At 47.9% G+C, this 23,644-nt stretch overlaps 1 protein-coding gene across 1 annotated transcript in view; it reads left to right on the top strand.

Moving 5' to 3' along the window:
• Adamts2 (ADAM metallopeptidase with thrombospondin type 1 motif 2) overlaps window positions 1-23,644 on the top strand; it is a 204,120-nt gene that overhangs the window by 148,281 nt on the left and 32,195 nt on the right. Inside the window, exon 5 of the mRNA XM_055597210.1 lies at window positions 5,087-5,170. Within this exon, the coding sequence (XP_055453185.1) occupies window positions 5,087-5,170 (84 nt within the window). The remainder of the gene's footprint in view (window positions 1-5,086; window positions 5,171-23,644) is intronic.

The raw sequence follows: 23,644 nt of genomic DNA, 5'->3' as shown, positions 1-23,644 counted from the left end.
GATCACCATGTTCAGGTACTTGGGAGCTAAAGGAGGAGCACACACCTCTAGTTTTACTGTCTGTGCTTCATGGCTCTCCTCAGTCCCACATTGTCCACTTGATGTGCTCATGTATGCTCCAGAAGAGACAACACACCAATACCAATATTCCTCCAGTGAGGCCAGCAGCTGTTCCCCCAGCTCCCAGTGACTGTGGGTGCACTATCTTGCCTCCCCCCAAATTCTGGTATGTTCACTCTATCCCAAGCCTCTACCCTGGAAGCCTAAACCTGGCCTCTTCTCTATTTGCTTTAGAGCTTTGCATAGCAGCCACTCAGGGCCTGTACCCTCCCATACCCTCCGGGAACTCCCCGAGATTACTTTGCTCTCTAGATTTTCCAGGTGGACAGGAAACATTGCCCACTGTCCAAAACTTAGAGGCATGGGGGATCTTAGCAGCAAGTCTGCCCATAACCTGTGTACCAAGCAGCAGGGCCAGCAAACACCCCTCCAGAAAGAGCGCCCTTTCCTGGACAGGTGCCCCCACTCTGTACCCCGGTCCCCTCCAGAAGGGAGTTCTCTTCCCAGCCTCAGGCCATCCTCCAGGGCTCACTGTCATTTCAGGGAAGCTTTGCCACCAACCGGGCAAACTTTGACATTGCCCGGCAGAACCAGGTCCCTTCCCAGTCTGTTCCAGAGCAGAAACTTGGCTGCCTCTTTGCATAAACAAAAAGCACATCACAAAGCATTTCCCCCAAAATGCCAGCTCCTGGCTTCCAGCGCACAAGAGAAGGGCTGGAGCTTTGAGCCTTTTCCCCACAGGGCTTAGAGGCCCCAAGATCAATTTCTTAAAGACAGGGCTCAAGGACACTGTCCCAGGGTTTCCCCCCTCCCCCCTGAAGTCTGGGCAAAGATGTGCTGCTTCCCCTAGCACATAGGCCCTGGGGAAGGAGGGGAAGGAAGAGCTGGCTGTAGGAGGGGAGGCTAGGCAGCCTGCTGTTCCATATACTCCATCCATCCACCCACCCATCCACCCATCCACCCATCCATCCATCCATCCATCCATCCATCCATCCATCCCTCCTCAATTCTATTTAATACCTACTAGGGACTGTATAGTGTATAGTGCTTTTCACAGTTGTGCTAGGGAAGGTGAGGTTAGTGCAACAGCCCTGAGGTAGGGCTGGGGCTCCAAGGAGAGGATTAAAAGAGGAAGCTCCACCTTCCTGACCTTGACATCATGTAAGGATGTTTCAGAGTCCCTCCAGTGTGGTAGGAAGGCCTGGAGGTAGAAGGAGTTCAAGCAAAGGAGTAAATGCCAACCTCCTGTGTAGTCACCCAACCCCCAACCTTTTTATTCTTCAAATTCTCTTAAGGTATCTGAGGAATTCAGAGCTGGAGAGGGGCTGTGGGAATTCCAGGCACGTGCCTTTCCCCAGAAGGGGTGTGTGTGTTTGTGTGTGTGTACACTGACAGACTGCCTTTGGAAGAAGGCAGTTGGAAGTCAGGGGTCCCTGGAAGAGAGCAGCTCAGAGCTGGGGAAGCCAAGAGGGTCCATCGTGAGTCCCAGTGGGGCCTGCCTCCAAAGGCACTAGGGAGCCCTGAGGGTTTTAGACAGAGGAAGGGTGAAGTCACTCAGGTGACCATACTAAAGGGCAGTGTTTAGAGTCGGGAAGGAAGACCTGGGGAACTCCGGTCAAGCTGTCTCTTTAAGGTGTCTGCTCAGTGACAAGCAAAGTGATTTTCCTTCCAAGCTCTCACCACCATCACAACTGTGGAGCAGGCTTTGTTAGGGTCCGGAATACGCTGGAAGAACGATCCCAGACTAAAGCAGCCACAAAGGGCGTTTGTTCTGCAGAAGTCCAGCGTGCTGGAGCTACCACCTTTACAAGCAAGGAGCAGCAACAAGAGGAGCTCAAAGGCCCCTTTTGAAGCCAGAAAGGCCTTTCCTACTGTGGCTATGTAACTTCCACTGGGATTGGCTGGTACCCACGGAGGCTGTGTGATTCCAGTTGGGATTGGCTGGTGCCCATGGAGGCTATGTGACCTGTCCTTGGAGTTCACCCTCTCTTCGGCAGCCAGGCTGCAGGCCTGTTCTTTCCTCCTGCATGTCGGCCTCCCTGGGATCCCTCTAAAACATGGCAGTGCCCCAGCTCCCAGTAAACTGACAACACCTCTGCCCTTGTGCCATGAGGCTCAGGTGACCCCTGGCATCTGCTCTTCATGGCTGGGAGCTGACCTTCCTGGCTCTTGCTCACTACCCAAGCATATCTTTATGGCCTGTCTGGAGCCTGTGAGGATGAAAGCCTGTCCCTCTCCCAAGACAGGCAGCAAGGGGTCCAAGTGCACTCTGCTTTTCCATCTTGGCCTTGGGGACTGCTTTGTACTGGCCCTATCCCCACCCCCACCTTCAGAGGAGACCCTAAAGGCTAAGGCTGCAAGCTTGCTTTCGCTCCTCTGCCCTTTCCTGGTACAGCAGGACCTTCCAGGGCCTTGACTCTTCCCAGCTGTGGTTCTCAGCAGTAGTCTGTGAGCCCCGGTGACCTGTGAGCCCTGCTCATCGTAGATAAAGCAATTAAAACTAGAAAACTTCTTGCTTCCTTAAGTAAAAGGTCTGGTTTTTAAAGTTGTTGTCTCAGCAGAGTGAAAGAGAAAATCTAGATTGGGCCTCAAAGCTGAGGCAGCAGAGTGGGGCAACACAGCTTGCCAACTATGAAAAACACAGTTTGGGTTTTCATGAACAACATTCCATCACGTGTGTGGAAATGGGATCCTCGCTCTAATATCACAAAGGAGACATCGGACAGTGGGCGGTGGGCAGTGGGCGAGGTGGGCACTGGGCCAGGTGGCACAGCACCTGGGATCTGCTTTCTGAGCTGCAGGTGCTAAGGTGGGTGCTTGGGTATCTAGCTGATGGTCCTCGGGGGTAGTGCCATGCTGCTCAGACAGATGGCGCATTCAGGGGACTCGAGACGAGTGCACAAACAGAGCCATGATGCCACATCAACCATGCTCCGGCAGCTCTCATCCTGTCACCCCTTCTCCCAAGGAGAGGAGGACAAGAGGACAGAAGCCAGCTTATAACCAGGAATTGCCTGGCTGCGCACAAATTCCTGACCGCCTGTGTGTTGGGACAGAAGGTGGCACTGGTTGGGGACCAGCGAGCTTGTTAACTCTGTGCTCTGATTGGTGCCATCTTTATCCACAGCTGTGGTAACAGCAGCAGCCACTGGGCTGTGAGTCTCCCAAGCCCTGTGTCCCTCTCCACCCCATCCGTCACCATGATGATTTGATTTTCCTCATTCCGCTCAGATTTCCCAAGGCATCATTCTTCTGTTTAGAGTGAGCAATTACAGTTGCCCAAGTAAGAAAATCTGAACATTGGGGTGTGGTGGGCTCTGGCTGGTACAGCTCAGCCATGCCTGCCTCTCCACCGAGGGCTTCATGGGCATCCCCTGTGTCCGGTCTGCATACAGACAGCATGTGTGGCTGGTCCTCACCTCTCCCCTCAGTGACTCCACCCATTTTCTTCCATTCAGCAAATGTTTGCTGGCCACATGCCGCTCTGCTCCGGGGCTGGGGGTAGGGGCATCCAAGGAGGGCAAGTACATACTGAAGGGAAGCTCGGTGGCAGTGGGGCTGGAAAAGGATGGAGTGCCAGTTCTCCATAGCAACAGGTCTGATGTGGAGCACTCCTTCCAGGAAGGGCTGACTCTAGACTGCGCCTCAGGAAGGAATAGCATTTGCTCCGCTAGAGAAGGAGGGGGCAGTGATAGGGCTAGTCCAGAAAGTTCTGAGTGTGAGGTGGGAAGATGGGGTGACCCCGAGGCAGGGAAACCTCTGTCAGCCCTGAGCCTGACATGTTTCTGGATGGTGGTGGCCGGCCATGCCGCAGAGCATGGGAGTTCTTCCTCACATCCCTTGTCCTTTCGTGCCGTGGACATCTGGGGAGGGCTACAAATGCCTGCTAAGACTAGAGTTTTTATTCATTCATTCTGTGTGCGTGTGTGTGAGGGGGTGGTATATGAGCTTGTGTGTGGGTATACAAAGGCCCAGATGTATAACCTGGGGTTACAGGTGTAAGCGAGGCCATCTTTCATGTGGGTACTTGGGATTTGAACTCAGGTCTTCATGCTTGCACAGCAAGCACTCTTAGTCACTAACTCATCTCCCCAGCCCTCAGAACAATATTTCTAAATGTAAAAAAAGAAAAGAAAAACACCACAAAAAATATAATATGGTCAAAATGTAAAAGAAGACCATGACAGGCATGACACAGAACAAAGCAGGCAGAGCAAGAGGCCTAGTGATAACTGCTCCCTGCCGACAGCCGAACTAGTCACATGTCCAAAGTGGCCCACGCTTCCTAGTGCAGCATCCTTCAGCAGAGTTCAGTTCCGGGACTGAGTTCCGGGACTCAGTTCTGGCTCAGGTGTTCAAGTCCCAGGAGAAATGTGTGTCGTGTTTGCGTTTCACCTTTACACACACATACATGAAGCAATCTCTACATTACTTATAACACTTTGTAAGGCGCAAATGCGACAAGACCAGTTGCCATATTGTTTAGAAGGAAACGACCGAGAAAGGAAAAAAAAAAACTCCTGTACACGTTCTGCAAACTTTCCTTCCAATGCGTTTGATCTGGGGTTGGCTGAAAACTTAAGTGTGGAGTTTGTGGGATACGCAGCGTGGGTTGCAGCAATGTGCGCATTTCACAGCGAGCAGCAGCAACCAGGAATGGCTTCTGAAAGGAATGCCGTGCTTCTGTCAGAGGTGGCTGCGCATGCACCCTGTGGTCCGGGTTCAGCTCTGAGCGAAAGACTCTATGGGCCGGCAAGTGGGATGTCTCAGGAGGCCACCTTGGAAACCCAGGCAGGTGGTTGCAGCAGCCAGGGCTGGGGAGGGCCACAGAGGGGTGGAGCGAGAGGCAGTTTTAGATGGATGGGATGTTGGATTTAAGTATGCAAGGAAAACGAGACAGGTGGGGACCCTGGGTTCTTACCTGGGGAAATGGGGGGGGGGGAGTCAGGGACAAGATACAGGGTGCACAGCCAGAACCGGCCTTTGGCCCACAGTTCTTGCTGACATCTCCCCGGCTGTCTTTCAGGTCAATGAGATCTACCATGACGAGTCGTTGGGGGCCCATATCAACGTTGTGCTGGTGAGGATTATCCTGCTGAGCCACGCGAAGGTGAGTCCTCCTCTCTCTGGCATGAATGGAGCCCCGAAAATGAGGACTAGCCCTCCTTTGAGATTGTTTGCTCTTCCATACCCACCCCCCGCCTTTTCTCTGGACACCCTGTGGTCCTATAACAAGCAGGACGCCATGAGACCCAATCCCCACAGACTCCCTGTACCCTCTTCCATGACCCATGACCCTTTACTGGAAAATGCAGGTTCTGTTATTCAGTGTGGTAAGGCCGACACACCAGTAGGTCCTCCCACTGCAGAAAATTCGGTGGACCCAAGAGGCTGAGGTACAGATGGCATGGGTGCAGCTAGGACACCGGGACTCAAGGAACGCCTGCTGTAGTCTCTGAACACAGGACAGAGGGAGGCAGTGAGCAGGCTCGTGGAGCCCTCACTGTAGAGTCTCAGCAGACTCAGGAACAAAGCTGCCCCAAAGGGGCTGGAGCTAGCCGTGAGGGATTAGGGAAGGTGGGTGGCAGCCCAGAGTGTAGACAGATTGAAATGAGGTTGAGCCGAGTCTAAAACTCTGTCTTTGAGGTGGCTGAGGGATTCAGGTTCTGGATGGTTGGTTTTCTTATGAAAAACCTGCTGTATCTAACATTGTTTCTGATATCCCAGCCTCAGGAATCCATGTACCATCTATCCACGGTAGCTAAAACCTGTGTCTCTTCTCATCAGACCTCAGATCTTTAGCTCCACCAGGTCCCTCTGACCCTATCTTTTCCTTGTTCTTTGTTTCTTATTCCTCTTGCTGAGCCCCTCCCCCTCCCCAGACTTAAGAATGGATTGGTTACTTACTCTTGTTCCTATGACAAAACACCTGACAAAAGCAATTTAAGGAAGGATTTATTTCGGCTCACATAAATGCGCCAGAGAAAGCTATTAGGCACAAAGGAGAGATGGGCAAAAAGCTAACTGAGGGGATGTTTAATTCTGTCCTCAAGCTCTTTAAGATGTGCATGTTTAGAGTCATAGTGATTAGGGGGATGAAGCAAGAGCAGGGGTTATTGTGTTTCCTTGTCAAACAGAAGGATGTGTCTCTTTTCTGTGGAACTGCAGAACACTTTTGAATGACACAAACGTGTAAGTCCTAATGAAAATGTCAGTGAATTTTCCATGATTAAAAACAAAAGCCTGCTGGGTATGGAGGCACGTGCCTTTAATCCCAGCACTCAGAGAGGCAGAGGCAGGCAGAGTGCTGTGAGTTCGAGGCCAGCCTGGTCTACAAAAGGAGTCCAGGACAGCAGAGGCTACACAGAGAAACACTGCCTCAAGAAAAAACAAACAAACAAACAAACAAACAACCCCCAGGCAATGTGCACCAGAGAGTATGACCACAGGTGAGAGGAGAATAGAATACTTACAACTTTAAAACCAACCAAACCACTTTGAAAAGTTTGCTTTTGGGGGGTTTTGTTTATTTGCTTGTTTTTTGTTTTTTGTTTTTGTTTTTTGCTGTTGTTGTTTTGTTTTTGTTTTTTGAGACAGGGTCTCGTGTAGCCCAGGCTAGCCTCAAACTCACAGGTAGCCAAGGATGACCTTGCACTTCTGATCCTCCTGTGTCCATCTCCCAAGTGTTTGGGATACAGGCATGTGCCAACACCCTGTCTTTATGTGGTGCTGGGCACCGAACCCAGGACTTCGTGCATGCTAAGCAAGCATTCTGCCGGCTGAGCTCCAAGCCCTGCCCTTGAAAACGCTTTCGTAAATTGACTGGGAAGAATATCAGAACTGCAACTGCAGATGACTTGTTTTGACGAGGGACTTGTGCCCCCGTGGGTTTGGGTGTTCAGTGGGGGCAGGGGCTGAAGCCAAGCCCTCTCATCCAAGTGACTGCATGACAACTGAAACAGAACCTACAATCACACTTCTCCTGGTAGCCCTCAGTTCCACCAGGAAGCTGTGGGGAGATTCTCCTGGCCCTGCTGGGGGTGCCCCAACAGTCTTGCACTGATTAGCTTTTTGTCAACTTGACACAAGCCAGGATCATCTGCAAAGAGGGAACCTCAACTGAGAAAATGCCTCCATAAGATTGACCTCTGGGCAAGTCTGTAGGGCATTTCTTTTGGTTGGCGATTACGGCAGTTCTTTCTCCGACCCGCCAGCAGTGTGAATGACACAAAGGCTTTTTACTATTATCAAGTTCAGGCATTTTAGCTGGGCAGATTCCCAGCCAGCTTTCTCGCTTAACTGACTAAACATGGCATTGTGTCCCACCGTGTGGCCAGCTCAACTCTCTGCTTCTGTTCACATCTGTCTGGTTACCTCAGCATCCCCCTGACGAATCTCGCGCCTTTGCTTTCTCCTCCCAGAGACACTCTCTCTTCTGAACTTCCACCATGTACTTCCTGCCCAGATGTTGGTTGCCAGATCTTTATTACATCCAATAGGCAATTGAGGAATGACGAATGTCTACAAAATATGAGACTGGTGATGGGCCGTACAAATAACAACACCGAGATCCAGCTGGTAGGTTGGCACTTAGATCTTTACCAGCTTAGCAATCAACAAGCAAATAAACAGAGACACATCTTCATACAGTGTACCCAACATCTCCTTCTTTTAGTCCAATAAATGGCTTTTTCTCTAACATTAATAAACTATAGGCAATAAAAACAATTATGAGAACCATCAGATAGGAATTACATTCACAATGTCCAATCCATTTGTATTTGGCAAACTTGAAGCCTATCTTGGGGAGGTCAAAGTTCTGTACCTAAATCACTTTCTTTCACATCCTCTAACCTTCACAACTTGCATTGATTAACCTTAAAACACCTTCTTAGACCCTAACACACTTTCTTAGATCCCAAACAACTTAAGCTTTTTAAAAATTTATTTATTTTTTATTAATTATAGTTTATTCATCTGTAACCCCCTCCCTCATCCCTTCCCAACCCTACCCTCTCTCCCTTATCTCCTCCCATGCCCCTCCCCAAATCCACTGATAGGGGAGGTCCTCTTCCCCTTCCCTCTGACCCTAGCCTATCAGGTCTCATCAGGACTGGATGCATTGTCTTCCTCTATGGCCTGGTAAGGCTGCTCCCCCATAAGGGGAGGTGATCAAAGAGCCAGCCACTGAGTTCATGTCAGAGACAGTCCCTGTTCCCATTACTAGACCCACTTGGACACTGATATGCCATGGGCTACATTTGTGCAGGGAATCTAGGTTATCTCCATTCATGGTCCTTGGTTAGAGTATCAGTCTCAGAAAAGACCCCTGTGCCCAGATTTTTTGGTTCTGTTGCTCTCCTTGTGGAGCTTCAGCCCCCTCCAGGTCTTTCTATCTTCTCCTTTCATAAGATTCCCTGCACTCTGCCCAAAGTTTGGCTATAAGTCTCAGCATCTGCTTTGATACCTTGCTGGGTAGAGTCTTTCAAAGGCCCTCTGTGGTAGGCTCCTGTCTTTTTCCCTGTTTTCTCCCTCTTCCAATGTCCATCCTGTTTGCCTTTCTGAGTGAGGATTGATCATCTTACCCAGGGTCCTCCTTCTTGCTTAGCTTCTTTAGGTGTACAGATTTTAGCATGTTTGTCCTATATTATATGTCTAATATATATTTATAAGTGAGTATATACCATATGTGTCTTTCCGCTTCTGGGATACCTCACTCAGGATGATCATTTACAACTTAAGCTTTTATGTATTTTTATGTCTTTAATCTTTTTTTTTTAACCTAATAACAAGGAAAACTCTAAAACTATTACTCTCTACTCTTCAACTTCATTAGAGACCTGAAAAAGATAAATTTCACCTGAGTAAACAAAAAGCGTGGAACAAGCAGCTTCTAAAACTAAAAAAATATCAGGGACTTCCAGGCTAACTGGACAGTCATCCAACGTTCCTCTGTGTCTCTGGGACATCCATCTTTGGCTGCCAGGCCCAGAAGATCTAACAGACTTTTCTGTGAAGGAGGAATTTTGAAGGATCGTCCTATTTTATCTCAGCAGTTGACTTCCTACTGTCCTGTTTGTCTACTGTTTGACAGAATGCTGTCAGCAGTCGAGGCAAGGGCAGTTTTTTTTTGCCCTGTGGCTAGCTTTGCTACATTTGAAGCAAGCTCCATGTAGAGGTTTTTTGGTGCCCATTATCTTTTTTGGAGTAGAATGGTGGTGCTGCCAAGAGCTGATATGTCTCTCTGTCATAAAAGACTTTTATTATTAAAACATCTTAAATGCCATATTCCACAGATCTCTGCAGTGTTTGAGGACTACCTACCTATCTAAAGTATATCTTAATGTTGCTTGTTTCTAGCTTTGTTTGCTTTCTGCTTAACTTTGAAAACATATACAGGAGGCTACATAAGCTTATTTCTGTAATTAACTAAATTAGTATCTAACATGACTACAAGTTTGATTTTTATAGGTGACTAACTAACTTGCATTTTTATTATTCTGAACAGCTTATAATAGTAGTTTCTAAGGACTAGAACTTTATTATTACATTTTTAAGTGAGTTGCAAATGCACAATACCTTAAACAAGAGTTGAAACACATATATTATGTTATAGCAAATATAACCTCAAATTTCTATCAATATACAGAAATCTATAGCAATCTAAAATATTTGAGTTTTTTGATGTTTTCTTAGTCTAAAAGGAGATATAACAATCTGCTCTTCAGATTATTGTATTCAAGGAAATACAATAATTCATTCTTTTTGTCCTTTCATCCCTTTTTGTCTTTTCATCCTCTTTCCCCCCCCCCCTTTGCCACCTAACACTAGATAGGAGAAAAAGAAGGATAGAAGGGAGAGAGAGAAAAAAAATCCCTGAATCTAATGTCCTTTACTTTGCTTCCTCCCTGACTGTGACCAATAACATCTTGTAACCCTCTCCGCTAAAAAAATGACAACAAACATCCGTAACCCACCAAATGACTAAAAGAGACCCAGACTGATTCTCAGGAATGAGGGCATGATGTTTCTTAAATTACTTCTTGCTGTCTGGGGGAAAAGGCATCTTTTGAGGATCTTAAGCAAATTGGGATATGGGCCAAGTCCCAGGATAGCTGGCTGTTTCACTTGCTGTCCAGGCTCTATAGGATAGGGCTTAGCTGAAGTCCTGACTGAAGTGGTCTATGAGCTGGACCAATCGGGCCAGCCGTTTTGAAGTTATCTTGGATGCAATTTTTGAGGAAACAGCAACTAAGGCAATCTGTGGGGCTAGATCATCTGGGTTACTTGTGTTCATTGGAGTCTGGTTTTTTTCATTCCGAAATCACATGGTAACATTGTAGATACATTTCTGCATTGACATATGTATGAAATGTGTAGTGTGCTAAAGATGATTCTCTATTCTATGTCTACGCAGGTGAAAGGCATCTGTCGATCTTTATAAGTCCATTTGGACTGCATAACTGAACCGTTATATAAATCTCCTTCCATGCCATATGAAAGGATGGCATGTGAAAATAAGCCATGAAGACCAGGTAGCCAACGAGATTCATTGGCTACGCAGACATTCATGTCTCACCTGGTCTCCTGAGCTGTTTCTACGGAAGGGAATCAGCAATAGTCTTTCATTCACAATCAACTCAGCCATGTGTGCATCCTATAATTTTTCTTCTACCAGAGCCAATTTTCTCTCAGCCTCAGCTGCTAATTTTCTTGGACCATTGTTGTAAGTGACAATTAATATTTACTAGTGTTTTATCTTCTTGTAAAGCTTACTGCTAATCTTCAGCAGCTGTATAACCAAATCACCACACAGAGACTGGGTTTTTAGTTAACCCAGAACACAATGCTGGGCAATATTGACTTCCTCCTAAACCTCCAAGCCCTCAGTTTCCTAACATTTACATTTCCCACATTATACTTGCTTTTTGTGAAATCTTAGGTCTGGTTCATGCTCCAAGTCCTCCAAGCTCTCTCCTCCAGCTCTGCTCTCTTACCCTTAGCATTTAAGCATGCCCTAGGCATCTTGTACCTGGACTTTACATTGATAGTGGCTATTTTTTGGTTTGCCCCTTTTTTATACCGAGTGGACAGTTATGCCTTTACAGCCGAACTTTATTTAAACTCCCTCTTATCTTTAGCATTTAAGCATATCCTAGGCATCTTGTACCTGGACTTTACATTGATAGTGGCTATTTTTTGGCTTGCCCTCTTTTTAATATGGGATGGACAGTTTTGTTTTTTAAACAATTGAATATAATTTTTGAGTTTTCAGGACTAAATTAGGTTGGCATGTACTTTGCCATCTTTAAGCCTCTTGTGTCTTTTTTACATTAAGCATGACCAACATTTTTCCCCTGTGAAAATGTCTCACTTTTAAAAGGATAAGGCAGTTTTCAGAGCAGTGTGACATTATCTATCTTTACATAAACCTAAAAATGATGTGAATCCAACCTTTAGACCAGTAAGGACATAACATCTATTATTAAGAAAAAAGAATTTACATGGTAACCTTAAGAAAAATTTTGTCATTTAGAATCTTAGACTATCTCTGTAAGTGGCTAAACAGCAGGAGTTGCCATCCTGGCTTTTATTATGTAAATAAGCTTGATCCAGAACTTGTGTTGGGAAGAAAGGCATGTGCCTTCACCAACTTGTTCAGATATATATAGTTTCAAATTAGTGTATTTGTGACTCAAAGCCTTTAAATGAAAATCAGACAAAGAGACAGGAAATTTTTAAGTTTGGAATCAGTTGTGCCAATTTACGGTGTTAACAAACAAAGCCCAGTTGGTTATTTTAGTTGATGTTTCACTAAATTGGCGGACCCTTACCAGAAAGAGCTGACAAATACCTTGCAGCCAGAGAGCTTTGAATTTTAGCCATTATTAACCTAATTATTTGGATGAGTACTATTGTCTGTAACTTAGTACCCCAATCCTTGGCTTTTTCCCCATTTTCTCCTTGAACTTTCTTGGAGAAGGCATGGAGAAGAACCAACACTATTAAACATATTGCAACCAGATCCATGAATATGACAGCCAAAATGAAGCCAAAAGAGATTAAAACACCCTCTGCCATGGCAATTTTTTTTTATTTTACATGCAGTTTAGGCCAAACTCTGTCTAGAGGTTTGTCTGCCTCCAGTTCCTTTCTTTCCTGTCGTGGCTGTGGAGCTGAGCCAGTTGAGCCAGCCACAGTATAAAAGAGCCATGCTTGTTTACCTCTTAGTTAAATTGCAGCAGTAGCCAGTTTTGTTATGGAAGTCTCAGGTCTGCCCACAGGAGGCTGTCTTTTGCTCCTGGGCTGGTTTAAGAGCCTCTCTTAAAGAGACAATAACTGGGAGTTTTTAGATTTTAAGTTTGGTTTGCATCACTGGGAGCTTATTCCCCCCATCAAATTATGATAAAGTATGATTTAAAGGGTGTGGATATTTAGATTAGTTGGGCGCCATTTGTTGTAAGAGGTTATTAATATTTACTAGAAGATAAACAGATAGTAAATATTAATAACCTCTTACAACAGACCATTTAAGTCCAAATAACCTTGTAAAGTTTGAAATAAATTACTCAGCTCTTGAGTAATTAATCCAGTTGTGGGCTATAGCCAATTAATATAATGAGTTATTCTTGCTACTAGAAAAAAAAATCGGAACAAAAATCAAGCAAAGAAGCTGGGCAGTGGTGGCTCACACCTTTAATCCCAGAACTCAGGAGGCAGAGTCAGGTAGATCTCTGTGAGTTCAAGAAGGCTAGCCTAGTCTACAGAGAGAGAGTTTCAGGACAGCCAGGGCTCCATGGAGAAACCCTGTCTTAAAAACTCAAGAAAAAAAAAAAAAACAAAAACAAGCAAAGAAACAAGAAAATTTTAAGTTTTGGGGTTATCTCATGTCTTAGAGTTGGAGCCGTGTCCATCATTCTTTGGAATTCAGGTGTTGCTGCTCTGTGTCAGCGGGTCCTTAGAAGAAAGAGCTGACAAGGCAGCTCACAGACATAGAGCTCTGAGTTCCAGCTGCCACCAATTCCTTCTTTTCTTTCAAGAAGAGCCTTTTGTCTTCCTCTGTTTCTACCTTTTGTATTTTAGCATTCCATCTCTCAGTCCTCTCATTATCTAAGTCTACTTTATTCTTATTTTTCTTAAAGAGGACATAGAAAATTGTAACTATTATTTCTATGCTGATAATCTTAACAAAATAAATGGGGTCCAAGAGCCCTCAGCCATTGCGCTTTTCATTTCTTAACATGGAAAATATTTTTTTAAATCTTTCTAACCCTCTCCTTCCTTCAGAGACTTTTATTATTTAAACATACTATTTTTTTCTATGACCGTCTATACCCAGTTTCTTTCCTTTCTTCAGCACCTAAGCACATTTAAAAACATTAGTATTTATTTATTTATTCCTGTTTTTAAACTTAATAGTTATCTATCTAAGTTTCCTCTAAACTTTTTCTCTGGGTGTTGCCTTTAAGTATACCAATACCCCTCGTCTTCATAGCCGTATGTGGCTCCGGGAAGGTGCTCCTGGCTCTGCTGCCTGCAGCCAGTTTAAGGTCCTGGCTGACTCACCTCAGTGGTTTCCACCCACTGCAGTGGGTGGGCACTGGGGCTCTGGCACCCCCTCTGTCCATGGTGCTGCTGCTAACAGGCCCCACTCACTCGTGGGCACTGCTGCCGGTATGCTGGCAGTGGGCAGGATGAAAAGGGGCTGTCCGCTGGCAGCTCCCACTGCTCACTGCTCCACAGAGCACTGCTATGCCTGGGTACTCTTGTCTGATTCCGCGTCCTAATGCCTGAATCCGGTGTCCTAAGCTTGGATTACATGCCTAAATTCTTGCTCCACGTTGGTACACCAAACTTTCTCAGACCCACCGGCGGAACAAATAATTACATAGAGGCTTTTTAGTATTTTTAAAGCTTAGGTGTTTTAGCTGGGCAAATTCCCAGTCAACTTTCTATGTTAACCTGTCTAAGCCTGGTATCATGTCCTGCCGCTTGGACAGCTCTGCTTCTCTGTTCACATCCGACGGTTTGCCTCAGTGTAGCTCTGGCAAATCTCCCGTCGTTGCTTTCTCCTCCCGGAGATTCTCTCTCTCCCAGAAGTTCCACCCTCCACTTCCTGCCCAGATATTGGCCATCAGCTCTTTATTACACCCAGTAGGCAAGAGCTAATGTTTGCAAAATATGAGACTAGTGATGGGCCATAGAAATAACAATACCAAGATTTGGCTAGTACTTAACTAACTAGCACTTAACTCTCTGCCAGTTTAGTAATCAATAACCAAATATGAAGAGACACACCTTCCCACAGTGTACGCCAACGTATGATCAAAATGGGAGGACTCAGCCTGCCTGGGCTGTGCCTCACCCGCTGTATAAGAGAATCAAGCTGAACAAGTAAGTTATGAGGAGCAAGTCGGTGATCAGTCTTCCTCCATGGTCTTTGCTTAGGTTCCTGCCTCTAGGTCCCTGCCTTGAGTTCCTGCCCTGACCTCCCTCAACGATCCACTGTGATTATACACGTAAGCCACACACACCCTTTCCTTTCCAAGTTGCATCTGGTCCTGGTGTTTATAACAGCAATAGGAAGCTCTCCTCCTGCCTCCAGGGGAGCCAGCCTTACTTTCCCAGACTCTCACTCTAGCTCTTCCATCCTGGCCAGGATCCTCAGCTGTCTCGGGACTTCCAAGCTTTTGGCATGAAGGATGGAGACGAGAATCCCTCCATTTAATTGGGAAAATTGATCCGCACTCTACCGTGGACATGCTGCCTTTGACAGCCGCGATGCAGTCATATCGCGCACAGACACTGAGAGAGGCTGAGCATGCACTGTTTTCTCTTCTCCTTTATTGATAGCTCCTTGGGATGAGGGAGAGCACACCAGCAAATGTGGATCATTCAAGCTGAAGATGGTGAAGCCCTTGACTTTTCCTCCATTTTTTTTTCACACAAAATCACAAACTCTAATTTTTGTGTGCATTTTATATTCCTTTTTGCTTTTTTAAATTTTTTTTTGTGATAATTATATCACTTCTCTCTCCAAACCCTTCTACATACCCCTCCTTGCTCTGTTTCAAATTCATGGCATCTTTTTCATTAATTTTTTGTTATATGCATATATGTTTATACATATATCCCTAAGTATAAACTGCTCAGGCTGAATAATTTATACTTGTATGTGTGTTTTCAGGGCTGACCATTTGCTGTTAGATAACCAGTTGATGTGTGTTCTTCCATGGGAAAGACTATTTCTCCTGCTCTTAGCATTCCTTAGTTGCCTATAGTTCTGTGTGTAGGTTGAGGCCTTGTGCCTGCCTCCAATACATGTTAGCATCTTGAGTAATCTGCAGCCTTGTTCAGCTCATGTTTAGGCAGTCATGTTGTGAGACTTCATGGATTCAGCTTATGAAATTAGTAGGAGACAGTCCCCTGGCAAACTTCCTGATCCTCTGGCTCTTTTAATCTTACTTTCTGCCTTCTCTTCTGCAATGCCCCCTGAGCCTTGGGCATGGAGTTTTGTAGATGTCTCAGTGGGGGACGGGACCTACAACTTTATGTTTTGATTGGTTGGGGTTTTCTCTAATGTTCTCAGCCCACCCGTTTTTATGATACATGTGATCTGTTCAGAAAAGAAGGAAAGCCTTCCGTGGGTCAGTGGCAGCCTGCAGTCTCTGCCTGGTCCTCACCACATTAGCTAAAAAGAAAGCTTTAAAAACTGTGGGGTTTGTTGCCGAACTGTGCTGGAAAAGCCATGGATCTTATTAGGCCTGAAGAGTGTCTGTCTGTCTCACGGTCCAGGCACTGAATGGAGGAAAGACTTCCAGCTCGTGCCGGAAGGAGACAGAGAACAGCAGATAGTGGAGAACAGAATGTCAGGACGGAGGCAGCAGATGCTGACACTGACGTGGTCAGGTCACGGGGCCTGATAGATGGTCGAGGTTGAGATCCCTCTGAAATCATGAGGACTAGACTGACTGACACACTCAAGACAGAAAATGCAGGAGGAGACGCTGATGAAGGGAGAGGCTCATGAGTTCAGTTGAGGCGAGCAGCATTGGAGGTGTGCCAGGTGGCTGACACCACCCCATCTAGGTGCCAGGATAGGTTATCATATAGACTGGGATCCCGCAGGGACACCTGGAGCATGGCGATAGAGGTGAGAATTGTCTGGGCCGTGGGCCAGCTGAGGTGGCAGCTGAGAAAGAGATCCTAGGTGGGATGAAGACAGACGAACAGAGCAAAGGGACAAGTACACAGAAGCTGGGAGGGTCTCCTGGTTTCAAAACTTTGAGGAAAAGTTCAAAACTTTGAGGGATGAGAGCTGGACAGCCAACTTTTTAGTTAAAGATGGGAAAAGAACTGAGCTTCCGTAAAGGTGTTCTGTACAGCTGAATGGTAATAGATGTTCACACAGGAAAAGAGGGGGGCAGACAGCGCTCCTTCTTAAAGCAAAGGAAAACAGGTGCTCCCCGTGACAGTGTGTCCCAGAGACTTTGGGGTGTGCGTGGTGAAGCTCAGTGGGACACACTGGGGCACATTGTCCTGTACACCTGTTTCTCGGTGGAACCCTTTCCTCCAGACACTCCACAGGACCTGCTTGGGAAGATGCCGACTTGGAGGCAGTGGCAGTAAGCCTGGCAGTAAGCGGGTCCTTCCATGCAAACAAGAGAACCTGAGTTTGGATTCTGAGCATTTGTCTAGGGACAATCTGGGTGCGGTGGGATGTATCTACAATCCCAGCAGGGGGGTAGCGGATATAGGGGGATCCCTGGAGATCATTGACCAACCAACACAGCTAGACCAAAGAGCTCCAGGTCCAGGGAGATACCCTGACTCAATAAGGTGGATAGCAATTGAGGAAGATACCCAATGTTGACCTCTGCCTCTGTATGTACACCACACACACACACACACACACACACACACACACACACACACAGGAAAACAATCAAGACATGTAAGTTTGTTGCCCCATAAGTGGCTCTCACACTGTTGAGTCTAACGTTTTGCTTTCTTAGACAGATTTAAATGGTGTGGAACTAATAAAAATTATAGTTGTTTGCTGGTAAAACCCAAGGGCATCCACTGGGAAGTCCATAAAGTTCAACTTTAGTGATAAAGACGAACGCAGTCACATCCCTTAGTGGGCACAGACCCTGAGAAATGTGAAAGTAGGCGATTTTGTCACTGCGCTGACATCACAGCGTGCCCAACCTAAGATGGCCGTGGTGTCACTAGGCAATGTCACCTCATGGGACCACCATCGTACAGACCTTCTGACTTGGATTAAAATGTTGTGTGCAAGCCTTGTGGCCCAACAGCACCTGCATGGCGGGGCTAATTGAGAAAACAAAGTTCTCTGCATCAGAGAAAGGGCTCACTGCTCCTGCAGAGGACCGGGATTTGGTTCCCAGCACCTATCAGATGACTCACAAGTGATTGGAACTCCAGGTCCAGGCAAAGTCCCTCTTCTGACCTCTGTGGGATCCTGCTTGTACACAGTGCACATTTACTCAAATAGACTCTCACGGATACATACAAGTTTTTTTTTTTTAAGGTCCCCTTAATCACAGTAATTCAAAGATGTCTTGGAGACAGTGCAAGGCAGCCATAGAACACACAGAAAGGGTACGCTGTGTATGACAGGGAAATAAACACACACAGTTTCTTCTAGAAAGACTGAGAAAGAAGAGGTGGCTTTTCCAGGTTAATAACTGGATATTTGATGCGATGGTTCTGGGTTTCATTAGAAACAGGAACGTTCAAGAACAGCTGTGTCCTGTGGCAAGATGGTGCAGGGACAGCTTGCTGCCCTAGTCTCTGGAACGACCCCCCCCCCCCAGGACTGTAACAGGAAGTAAATCCAGCTTGGGAATCTTGGTACCCTGGGTGTAGAAGTGCAGACAAGGAGACCACGTTAGGAGGACGTGGTGCTGCTCTGCCGATCTGGAGAGCTGGTGTAGAGGGGCTGGAGTGAGCATATATCGCTCCTGGGCTGCATGTGGAGGGGCTCAGTGTTGGAAACGAACACTTGCATATCAGGGCATGAAGGAAACCACAGAGGCGTGTTAGTTAGCTTTTAGTAGCTGTGCCACAATGCCCGAGGCAGATGACGTCAAAGAAGGGAAAGATGCAACTCTGCTCATGACTTCAGAGGTTGCGGGACGTGGCCGTTCCGCCTGTTGTTTCAGTGCTGTTGGTTGGTGTGGCAGAACAGCATGGAAGGGAATATGGAGTAAGTGGAGGGTATTTACCTCCAGAACAGAGATAGGAGGAAGCTGGGAAGCTAAGAGAGAAAAGTCACTGGTGTTGGACCGCCCTCTTCCAAGGCATGACCCCAGTGACCTAACTTGCTCCCACTAGGCTCATCCTCCAAAGGGTTCTACCACCCTAAGGTCACCTTAACAGACTTAACAGACGCTTGGAGGACAGTGTAGAGATAAACAGTAAGAGGCGTTGTGCTTGCCTGTAGGCAAACAGTCCCAGAAGCAGGCCCAGGAGCAGCATCTTGGGTGGGCAGTGGGGAGCGGAGAAGCTATGCACCCCCCGAGGGCCACAGGCAACACAAAACAGGGCTGCTTCATTCCAGGGTAGCCTCTAGGGTCCACAGAACCTGGCCAACCCAGAATCCAGCCTCTAGCCCTACTTGAGCGCACACCAATAACTCCTGCGGATGAATTATTAGAAAAGGCAAATGTGGCTGAGCCCAAGATATTAAAAAAAAAAAAAAGCCCTACTTTTTTATGATTAAACTCCATAAATTTCCCGAGAATCTCACTCCCTCCTGTTAGTTATGAAAGTTTCTCATTTCTGCATTTATTTTGTGTGGACGGCCAGGTCGCAGACTCTACCTTGCCTAGCTCTGGCAACAAGGTTCTGTGTCCGGGTCTCCAAAGAGTGCCATGGTTGGTTGTACAAGATGTACTCCGAGCTCAGGAGCTCTGGCCTCCCGAGTGCATTCTGAGGCGTGCAGGAACAAGAGCAGCCCAGCTGTTCCTTGTCAAGTGACAGATAAGATGCCAGCACCGTGAAGCCAACACAATGAAGTGAGGCAGACCTTGGGCAGAGTGGCCAGGCAGAGACCTGAGGGCGAAGAGGCTGAGGGTCTACTGACCCCTCTGCACCCCACATAGACTCAGGGATTGGGAAAGCAAAACTGGACTGCTGGATGGAACCGTGAGGGTGAGACATGGTTCACAGACACAGATGAATCCTGGGAAGGCCTTCAGCAGGGGAGGAGGGACCCCTGGGTTCCTCCCGGAGGCTGTGATGGTGACGCTTGATTGTCAGCTGTTTAGGGTTTGGACTCAGTGTGCTAACAGGTCTCTGGCTAACTGTGGTTTGGGGACCCACCCTCAGTGTGAGCGGCACCATTATATAGGCTGGGGTCCTGGGCAGAAAACCAAGGAAAATGCAAACTGAGCTTCCTGATTGCGGCTGCCCTGGGGCTAGCGGCCTCACATTACTGCTGTGGGGACTTCCCTCCCATTTCACAGACTCTTGAACTGTGAGCCAAAATAAACCCTTTTAGTCTTTTAGGTTGCCTTTGTCGGGCGTTTTGCCACAGCAACAGGACAACAGGACGGGTAACTAATACAAGGAATGAGACCTTATCTCTGGAAGAATTTGAGCCCTACAAAACCAAGGGAGCTGTAGCCAGGAGGTCCTAAGCTGTGCCTACCACAGTCAAAGTGCAACTCTGGGGTTTGTGAGGTAATGACCTGGTCGTTGACAGGAAGTGGCGCAGGCCGAAAGCTCCTACTGTCCACCCCAGTGTCACTGGAAACGTGTCCTGGTCCCTCCCAGCCCTGTCTCCAGGTCCCACCAGGCTCCCGTAGGAGTGCAACTGGCAATACTTACATGAGTGGCATGTTGTTTATCTCTAGCTTATGGGAGGCCTCCGAGTTATCTCAAGTTTTTCCTAAAACAACATTTTTCTCCATTTCTTTTATATATATATATATATATATATATAAAGCAGAAGAGATTATCTTATTTTATACAATATGCCACCAGCCAGGGAGCACAGCACCAGCCGCGCTCGTGGGTTGCATAGCAACTGGCTTTTCAATTGATTTTTTGAGAAGGAACCAAAGCTACTCAAGCGTTCTCGTTTTAAATATTTTCTTGGATGGTAGAAATCAAAGGAAATGGAGATGAGAGACTTGGGGACATTCCGAGGACATAAGGTATCTTGTTAAGGCCAGCTCAAGACAGAGTATAGGATGCTTGTCGGAATTTGTCAGTGTTTGGGTGAAAGGTCAGACATCCTTGGTCTATTAGCAGAGGGCAGAGACACGCTCTGAGGAAAGACCTCCACGGGCAAAGCCTCGGACCAGCACCATCACGTTCCTGCCATGTATCCCACAGCGGGAAGGCCAGAGAAGAGGCTGGGGCTAGCATGAAAAGTAGAGTCTTCTTCCAGACAGCCTCGAATCAGGGACCTTGGAGAGCCAAGCTCAGCCTACACTTCAGCCTGGGAAAGGCCCCCTGTCACCCTGACGAGAGCAAGACGTAATGGCGGGTCCCTACTCATCCTTGGCACACCTCCTCACCCAGAAGCTTTTGGGTCTATCTAGAGAGAGCCACTCCAGTCCAGAGGGCTTTGTCCTCCTGACCCGATAACCCCTAGGGTCCCACTTCTTAATACTATTGTACTGGAAATTAAGTTTCAACATACAAATTTCAATTCTTAGACCACGACACGAGGTCCACTCAGCTTTGAACCCTGTTCTGGTAGCTTGGCTTTCTCAGAAGGGCATGCCTTCCCGCCCTCTCTCTCTTCCTGCAATTCTACGAGGTACCTGTACCATGGCCTTTGAGCCACCCACACCACCTTCCATGTCACAGCTGGGAACAGAAGACCCAGCCTCTAAGGGTTCCCTGGATGCAGGGAGCCAGGCTGGATACAGTAGATCTTGTGTTGAAGCAACGGAGCCTGTGGGCCCTGTGCCTGGCATTCAGGCCAGCCCGCTGGCACCTGTGGGGCCTTGAATGAGTTATTTAACATCACAGAGCCTTGGTTTCACCAGTAAAGGGATGTCTGTGGAACCTCAGCACTTGGCAGCAATAACTGCAATCATGGAAATCAGAGAGAGAGTGACAGAGAGGGAGACATAGGTAGACGGGGGAGGGGACTCTTTGGGGTTTCACTGTCAGGACCCCCCCCCACATGGCTGTACCTCTTTCACCTCCCTTCCCTATGGAGTCAGCTGGCTTTATTCACAGCCCCTTCTTCCGGGAATCCATGCCCTGTGGTCCAAATGTCTTTCTCCTCAAGAGAAACATTCATGTAACTTTCAGAACGCTGTGCGTCTTAGTCACTCCACCTTAGTGGTCCTGTCACACAGTGTCATAGGGGGATGCGCCTGGGAGGAGGCATGATAGCCTCCTCGGAGCCTGGCACAGCCCAGTGTTTCAGGCATCCTGTTGGGGTCCTGGTAGGCAGCCCCTGACGATAAGGGGACACCCATAGTCACTGTCATCATCTCCATATGACAGTAAGGATGTGGCTCCGTGGGCTGAGTGCTCTACCGAAGGTCATACATGGCAGCCACTTTGTCCCTAGAGGATGAGCCAGACGCTGTCATGCTGGCGGGCTAGAGAGCACACAGGCCTTGGGTGAGCTGCCCCCGGCTCCCCGGTGACATTCCCCCAAATTCAACACCTCCAACCCATGTAGACTCTGCCAATCTAGCTCCCAACTCAGAGATGTATAGAGACCCTTTGTTATAACTTGGGAGACGCCTGCTCCCCGCCCCCAGCAGGTTAACTGGCCCCAAAGGTCAGCAATAATGAGCCTGAACAGTGGTCTCTGCTCATCCTAAACCTCACCCTTGCGCATGCTTCCTCATTCCCCGCCTGTTTGGGAGGGCTAACCTGAGGCCTCCTAGGGTCAGGATATTCTGGGATGGGTTTGGCACCAGCTGAAGCCAGATCTCCTTGGAGCCTGAACCGCTACGGCTGTGTCTTGGTTTCTTCCTGTTGCTGCGATAGAATACTCCAGCCAAAGCAATTTAAGGGAAGGGTTTTATTTCAACTTACAGTTCCAGGCTACGGTCCATCGTGGCTGGCGGGGAAAGTCCCAGTGGCGAGAGCTTGGAGTAGCTGGTCATGCCTCATTAACGGTCACAAGGGAAGAGCAGCCAGTAACTTAGCTCCCTTCAGTTGCCCTCTCCAGGCTTCCAGGCAGGAAACGGTTCCACCACGGTGGGTGCGTCTTCCCGCCCCAGTTAACAGAGTCGAGGCAATCTTCCACAGGCCTGCTCAGAGGTGGATCTCCCAGGTCATTATAGATTCCCAAACGGGAGTGAACATTAACTATTGCAAACTGCATGTCCCGCCCACACTGTCCCAGGGGAAAGCCCCGGAGCTCTAGGCCTGTGCTCCGGTTGAGCCCAACCACTTTGTATCGGAGGAGCCAGGACAGAGTCAAAGTGTCCAAGAACAGCACAGCACCGACCTCCAGGCTACCCGTCCAGGGCCCTGGGATCGGGTGTGTGGCCTGTGTGCTCACAGACACACGGAGGCACCCAGCCTGCAGAGCCTCCCTGTTGCCAGGCACTGAGACTGGCCTCCAAGCAGCAGATCCCACGTTTCTGTCTCCTTGACTGAAGGGGGGGGAAGAGCATAAGCGATCCAGCTCAGTCCACAGCAAACAGAGTGTCAGAGAGCAGCGGCTGGAACACAACTTTTTGCACAAGTCTTAATTGGTTTGTCTAGGGTGAGACCTCGGAGTCTGTGTCTGGCGCCGAGAGGGCCACCGTTGCCCACCTGCAAGCCAGATCTGGGCAGGCAGAGGTCCCTTAGCCTGCCCACCTCGCTCACGGGCCTTGACTCTGCATTCCTGTAGCAGCAGCGCCACCTGGTGGTTATATATGGAGCCTGCCCTTCCTTTGCCTGCTGTCCAGAGGTGGACTTTCACCCTACCTGTGGGATTTGGAGTCAGTGACTTAGTGACATGAGATGCAGTTTCTCACCTGGGGATTAGGATAATTACAGTGCAATTTACATGAGATATATCCTGAGGCTTGGCCTCAAAGAGGCAGCAGGCCTTGAGCACCCAGGGGAAGATGGTTGTTACCATCGCATTCCGGTCTATTCCTGCTGGTGATCCCTTTCCAGGAGTACCCGGGGATGTTCCCAGAGCCAGCCTCTTCATCTAGAAGCTTCTATCCTTCCTGCAGCCTCTGGGCTTTGCACTCCCCTCCCTGGCCCAGCCTGACTCTTCAGCGTGTGTATATTTGGGTTTCGTCCATTTATTAATTTGTTCCCTTTGTGATAAGCATGTATATGCCCAGTGAACAGCACAGGGCCAGCCTCAGCCCTGTATAACAAGCGGTGTATCTAGAGAGGGCCTGTGGGACAATAGGCTTCCTGTTGAGACAGGCATCTAGGGTAGCAAAGCTCACGGTAGAGGAATGCCCCCTCTTCCCAAGGTCACTGTGGGGCATTCAGTGCTCCTCCTGGGAGGCCCCTCTGCTTCCAGGCTTGGAGACAAGACTCTTCAGTGGTAAGGGAAGGGTCAGATGCCTCACACACACACACACACACACACACACACACACACACACACACACACACACAC

Source organism: Psammomys obesus, unplaced genomic scaffold (assembly GCF_907164565.1).
Source record: "Psammomys obesus unplaced genomic scaffold, mPsaObe1.curated_primary_1811, whole genome shotgun sequence".
NCBI classification, from domain to species: domain Eukaryota; kingdom Metazoa; phylum Chordata; class Mammalia; order Rodentia; family Muridae; genus Psammomys; species Psammomys obesus.
The sequence above is the reverse complement of the archived record's forward strand: the minus strand, read 5'-3'. Positions and strand labels throughout refer to the sequence as shown.